This window comes from Scardinius erythrophthalmus (genome assembly GCF_964197995.2).
Source record: "Scardinius erythrophthalmus genome assembly, chromosome: 18".
In the NCBI taxonomy this organism is placed as follows: domain Eukaryota; kingdom Metazoa; phylum Chordata; class Actinopteri; order Cypriniformes; family Leuciscidae; genus Scardinius; species Scardinius erythrophthalmus.
Genome location: NC_138238.1, coordinates 10,419,541 through 10,426,653, shown reverse-complemented (window position 1 = coordinate 10,426,653; position 7,113 = coordinate 10,419,541). Strand labels below are relative to the sequence as shown.

Below are 7,113 nucleotides of genomic sequence, written 5' to 3'. Positions count from 1 at the left end.
TTATACTGCAAATTTGTGCCACTTTATATAAACACACAATCATGAATATTTGGATGATTTGTAAGTGCTTAATTACTAATATCACTGCATTCATTTTGTCAATAAAGCCATAGGTATTTGAAATGCAAGTTATGGTCCAAGGACATAACCAAAAAAGGTAGTTTGTTTAGTAAAGCATCTTTAATTCTCATTGTGAATATACTATATCCATATGTACGCCCTAAAAATGAAGTGAAACAATTTTTCCCAGATGAAAAGGGCAGCTTTTTTGCAAGCAACATCGTGAATGTGTCTGTTGCAATGTTTCAAAAAAAATTTGTTAATGTTTGTAGTGTTTTTTTTCCTTTTCTACAAAGCAAAAAGAAAGAAAAAATAGTATTTGCACAAAACGTTTGAAATATTTCCAAAAAAAAAAAATATGTTGAAACTGGATTTCTCCTGAAGGATTGTACAAATGTTTTATCTTCCTGGTTAATGTACAGCGATGTCAGCTGGTGCTCAAGATCCTGTGGGGAAAATGCACTGCTCTGACACACTCTTTCAGTATGCATTCAACACAACCCTGCAGCGTCCAGGCATTATATACCACATGCCACCTTACGTATTCCAGTTAAATCATTGAAACTGTTTGCAACTGGCATTCCAGTTGGGGTATTATTGTTAAATTATATAGTATATTTGTCTTGATACCTTTATACTGTGCACAATGCAAGCCAAAACAATTAAGAAGCATCATATCTGTATATTTTTGCATTATGCATTTATTGATCCAAATAATATATTTCAGTATTGTATTTTTGACGGTTGGTCCCATGTCATAGAAGTTTCTGTTGTAACTTGTTTGCTTTTTGTGATGCATCTTGAATATGACGCTGTGACAGATGTATTTAAGTCATAAAAAAATAAACATTCCAGTGTAAATATTTTATGATGTTTCTTTAATTGGTGACTCTTTACAATAAGTTATAATAATAATGGACAATAAGTTAATACAATAATGGACACCTCGAAGGGCATTAACCCGCTTATACCATGGTTACTTACGAAAGAAAGAAATATTTAATCAATTAATAATACTTTAATGTGTTTTAGAGTAAAAATCGTGAGGGTTTTTATTTATTAAGTCGAGCGCACTATTTAATATCTCCCGTATACAGGCGTTGCCAAGCAACGTGGCCACAGCGACCCGACCGCAGCAGTTGATCAGTGAGTTTGAGCCAGCGCAATCATTTAGAACTGTCATCAGGCAAATTGACGGGACGCCTTTCCTAGGTGTACATTATCACTTTTTAATGGACACCCTGCAGCCAATCAGAATCGAGTATTCACCCAGACCATGGTATAACAGGTAATAATGGACACCTCGTCGGACATTAACCCTTACTTAATAAATGGAACCATTTCACTTTATTTTAAGGTGTCTGTGTCACAGTGTAACAAGTACAACATGTACTTACTGTAGAGTTAGGATTAAGGTTTGGTTTAGGGTTAGTTGCATGTAATTTACATGCAACTAATTATGTAGTTATTATAAGTTACCCTATAATTTTTGGCTAATTCAAGTAACTTTATTAATATTTTTAATACATTTTTGAATGAAATTGTGATTGATTTCAGAATTTTTTTTAAAACTTTGATTTTGTATAATTTTTATAACAGTCATATTTTCATTATTTTTTTGTTATAGATATTTCATTTTATATATATATATATATATATATATATATATATATATATATATATATATATATTGATATATATATTGATATAAAGCTTTGTTTACAATGTTAATTTCAACAACCAGGCCAATAGACAGAGACAGACAAAGTGTGTATGTTTGTATTTAAAACTGAACTGACCGCATGTTAGCTGCAGTGAAACCGTAACTTTCAAATCGACCGTTCAAATTGCTCTCTTGTTAGATCATCAAAGGTCTTCACAGGGAACTAAACAAAAACAAATGACATTTTTATCTAGCTGGGTCATGAAAGAATCAGGAATATTTTGACCTCGAGCTGGGAGGCCCTCTGATCCGTCATTAAGATTAAGTGAACTTCAGAGTCGGACCAGACATTGATGGTCATGGAGGCGCGACTGGCCTTTGCCCAGATATTTCACGAAAATCAAAGGACAAATATGCCTCTAGATGATTCGAAACACGTGGATCTCGCAGTCAGTTAACGGAAAGAAATAAGAATGCGTGTGTATGTTGGAAACTAATAGTGCTATCAAGGAGATGATCTGATGATTAAGTCCGGAATGACGCAATGTTCTCAATTCATAGCTAAAATTGACAACCTGTTTGAATATGGCCTCTAATCCACTGTGCTATTTGTCCCAACACACACTTCCATGGTAACCACCGTCTGGAACACAGTTAAACAGTCATTGGTACAAATTACAAGATAGAATGAAGGAATCCACCAAAGTATAACAGCATACATCAACTGAGCTGCAGTTCACAGGTTAAGACACTTATTATGAGTGACATTTAATACTAAACAGTATGGTGTCTGTACGTCACAAATGCGTTAATCAGTTTTATGTTCATATAGAGAACTCTGAAAAACAGCATAGCTCTTTATTTGGCTCTGAGAAATGTCTTTGTTCAGCGAGAGACTGCGCTGGTCCTGTAATTCTAGCCGGAGGATAGGCCATTTTTTTCAAGGGCCACGGATTCCTTCGTCACTACAGTTGGTTGGCAAGCTTATCTCAAAAACATAATTTCAGCCTACTTCCTTTCTTTTAAATAAGAACTCGGCATTCTACTGGCGCCGGACACTCGCTGACACAGGAGCAATCCAGAAAATTGCTCTAAGGTCAATTTAAATGTTAAAGAGAAGCACAGGAATATCATAGGAGATGGGGAAGTCTTTTGGGATATCTGAATGCAACCTTGTCATTCGAAGAGAAGCCGAAAGAGCCGGCGGACAGTGGCACCCATTGATTTGATTTTAGGAAGCATTTCAGAGTAGCTGATAGGCTATCAACCGACAAGGAATTTAACAGAAGAGCAATGCATACATTCACTTTTTATAAAACACAAGATAAACAATTCAATAAACTTTTGTCTGCATCATGACATTTTTGGTGGGCCTTGAAGTAAAAAATGTCAAGGTGTTGTAACTGAAGTTGAAAAAGCTGAAATTCTTCCACCGGAGAGAAATACAAAGGTATGTCTTGAAACTCTAGAACTCTAATTCAATCTGCTTGCAATCACATCATCTCTATAGGTCACAGCTGATTGGTTCCTGCTGTATCAGTAGCCAATGAGCTCACTGCTCATCCTTCAAATACTGGTCAGCATTTTGTCTAGCAGTTGCAGCGCGCTTTCAGAAACCCTCCATCTTCCCCAGCTCCACCTGTATGCATCTGCTATGGGTAATTCATGTACGCTATATTGTACAGCAGCAGCATGTCTTACATGCTCACAGCAGCATGTTGTGTGTGTATTAGCAGGAGCAAGTCCTGTACAATAACCAACAGCAGCAGCATAGCAGATCTATTCCGCCAAAACCAAACATATCAACATTCTCATATCCATTAGAGTCGTCATGACAGAAATATCTTTTTAATCTTTTAAATAAAGCACTGAAACAGTTTGTTTTAAATTATACAAAAACAAATGTCAAACTTCATGAAAAGGCACATTTGTGACCCTGGACCACAAAACCAGTCTTATGTGTAATTTTTTTCAAATTGAGATTTATACAGCATCTGAAAGCTGAATACATAATCTTTCCATTGATGTATGGTTTGTTAGGATAGGACAATATTTGGCCGAGATACAACTATTTGAAAATCTGGAATCTGAGGGTACAGAAAAATCGAAACATTGAGAAAATCGACTTTAAAGTTGTCCATTTCTATTGGCGTTAGTGCTGCATCCATTAACAAAAATAAATGTTTTATATATTTAAGGTGGGAAATTTACAAAATGTCTTCATGGAACATGATCTTTACTTAATAACCTAATGATTTTTGGCATAAAAGAAAAATCTATAATTTTGACCCATACAATGTTTTGTTGCCTATTGCCACAAATATACCCGTGCAACATAAGACTGGTTTTGTGATCCAGGGTCACATTTTGTTCTGGTCAAATGGAATAATCTTCCCAATATTCGTGACTCAAAAATATTTTTATATGAATAAAAAAATATATATATTTTAATGCATTTTACTTGATGATTACTTGACCATTTTAAATCGAAATATTTGTAGAAAGTTGTATGAAAGTTTTTCCAAAATGTATAATAGCAACAATGACTACAAAGATAACATTTAGAAGGGCTTGTGTTTTAAAGTAGATTAAAAGTGAAAAAATCTTAAGATTTTACTTTGTTAGTCATTGACTAATACAGATTAAAAATAAAAGGTTTATGTAAGATATAGTTTAATATAGGCTATATGATTATTAATGAATTTCACACAGATCCTAAAGACTCGTTCCTAAGTCCTCGCCGCTGTCATTCATCTTTTGACATGTCACGCATGTGCGCGCGGACCGGCAGAGGGCGACCAACGATAGACAGCCCTCTGGACCCCCTTATACCCCACCCACCCCCTTACCCCACTCCCGGTCCATCCCACCCCCCTCCCCTCCCTAAATAGAAGGAGGTGTCGTGGAGCTCTGGCAACAGACCCACGATTGAGAATGGGTCTTTGGGTTCTATCGCGACCCGCGACAATAAATCAGACGAGCCAGGTGATTCTCAATTCGGCGCACATCACCAGAAACCATGCGGATCCTCCTCAGACACCAGGACTCCGGATTCAGACGCAAGGAGCCCGCGAGCTCAAAGAGGAGACCGGCTCCGGCTTAAAACGCCTGATGCTGTCATGAGCCCTTCTGCTGATGTGAACCTGTGCGTAAAAGCGGAACGAGACGCGCGGCATGACCTCAAAGTAGATACTGACACAGCGCTCTTGGATCTACGATCACATTTACGCACGAAGTGGCATCGAGGATAGTGCCGTTTGAACTGAATGAACACTTTCTAGGGAGATCGCTCGTGGATAGCCACCGCGCGCGCTGGAGACTGCGCGCTCACAGCTCGCCAAAAACTCAAGCGAACACTCAAACGCGCGGATTAATCGAGCATCCGACACCCACAGCCGAAAATGGATAACGTGTCGTGTTTTCTGGCTACATACTTTCTCATTTTCTCCCTCGGATTTAGGATAGAAGAAGGGATGTGCCAACATTACTACCTCCTCCGTCCCATTCCCAGTGACAGTCTACCTATAGTGGAACTCAAGGAGGACCCGGATCCCATACTGGACCCTAAGGAGCAGGATCTGAACGAGACCGAACTCAAAGCCATACTAGGCAGTAAATTCGATCAGAACTTCATGTCCATCAGCCAGCCAGAGGACAAATACGCAGGACAGGACGACCTGAACGAGTCGGAGCTCATGAAACAGCGTCCCACCGGCACCATGCCTAAAGATATCAAAGCCATGGAGTTTGAGATCCAGCATGGGAAAAAACACAAGCCCAGTAAGAAACTCAGAAGAAGGCTTCAGCTGTGGCTGTGGACTTATGCCTTCTGTCCGGTTGTGCACACATGGCAGGACCTGGGGAACCGATTCTGGCCCCGCTATGTGAAGGTGGGCAGCTGCTACAATAAAAGGTCTTGTTCGGTTCCAGAAGGGATGGTTTGCAAGCCTGCCAAATCCAGCCATTTTACGGTTTTGCGATGGAGGTGCCTGCAGAGGAAGGGTGGGCTCAAATGCGCCTGGATACCAGTTCAGTACCCCATTATATCAGAGTGCAAATGCTCCTGCCCGAACTGAAATAAGCTCCGTGCTCCTTCTCACATGCACTGTCCAGTGTAGGAATGTATATTTGATGTATATGTGCTGCCATTTTAGGTTACACTTTACATTGGTGTTCATGTTACTGTGTAATTTCATACAGAAGTACTGAGTGATGCTGATGAAACTTTAACATGTGATTCATTTGTGGAGCTGCTTGGTATTATAGTCATTATAGTTCATAATTATAGTAATATGTCTAACATGGACACTGTAATGTAAAGTGGTGCCTGATTCATTTGTAAAAACAACAAAAAAAGGGTCAGTATTTGCCTATAATATCCAGTGTCTACTGTAACTTTGGTTGTAATGTAACTTTATACATATTTATGTCAAAGAACATTTCGCATTCAAAGTGCGTTTATGAAGGAATTCCAAGCTTTTTCCATTATTCGGAAAAAATAAAATAATACTTTATACACCTCAAACAGGAGAATATAGATTACAGTCTCGGTGTGCTGTAAATATAAGGGGGATGAAAAATAACTGCTCGTGTAAATAAAAGAAACTATTTATTCTTTATGTCCATGTAGTCAAAATGCATTTAAAATAAAACCACTAAAAATGCTTATGAACTGTTTTTTGCTTATTTCACTTACTGTACACATATGGTCTGCTTAACATGCACTGCGTGCAGTAAAACTCACCAGTTGCTATTTATAAAGCCCTCCACGCTGATGTGACACTAATTGAAGTGATATTATTTTAATTTGACTTATAAAGTCAAGGCTGGATCGTAATGGACAATTGGTGATTCGTATTCCTCGGAGGGAGTGGATCAGTTACTTTGTTTTTTTTTTTCCTCCGAGACGCCATTCCGTCCTCAGACAGTCTGAAGGGTCTTTGTAAAAGGATTAAAAGTTAAAGACCTTCATTTTCAGATTCTTTCATTTAATCTGTGTGGCGCCTGAAACACATGCTGGATGGATGATCACATGTAAAAACATTCTCTGCTCTGTCTGCTGCCTTAAGTCTATTGGCATGAAAAGAACAACTTGACCTCGCAAAGGAATGAAGATATTGAAGTTCCACTCTGTATCGATTAAGTTTGACAAACGCCACATCGATGGCATTGATCATATTCACCGACTGTTTCACTTTATAATAGCATTTAAACTGCAGCAATTCATAAAAGAGTGCCATTTTGCTCATCATTTTAGAAGAGTCAATAGCAAACACAACAGGGATCAACGTAATGCATGCATAAGCTTCCACGTAACAGTACACAGCTTTAAAACCAAAATGAAAGTTGCTCTCGTGCCAAAAGAGTGAATCCTGCTTTTGTTACATAGA

General features: G+C 38.2%; 1 protein-coding gene across 1 annotated transcript; it reads left to right on the top strand.

The window, feature by feature from the left end:
• The first annotated feature begins 4,665 nt into the window (after positions 1-4,665).
• nog3 (noggin 3) lies at positions 4,666-6,385 on the top strand. Its single transcript, XM_081392593.1, has one exon. The coding sequence runs from the start codon at positions 5,125-5,127 to the stop codon at positions 5,797-5,799; it is 675 nt and encodes a 224-aa protein (XP_081248719.1). The 5' UTR covers positions 4,666-5,124; the 3' UTR covers positions 5,800-6,385.
• The last annotated feature ends 728 nt before the right edge of the window (positions 6,386-7,113 follow it).

Excerpts from the sequence above, each read along its gene's own strand:
- nog3 (XM_081392593.1), top strand. The coding sequence starts at position 5,125 with ATGGATAACGTGTCGTGTTTTCTGGCTACATACTTTCTCATTTTCTCC.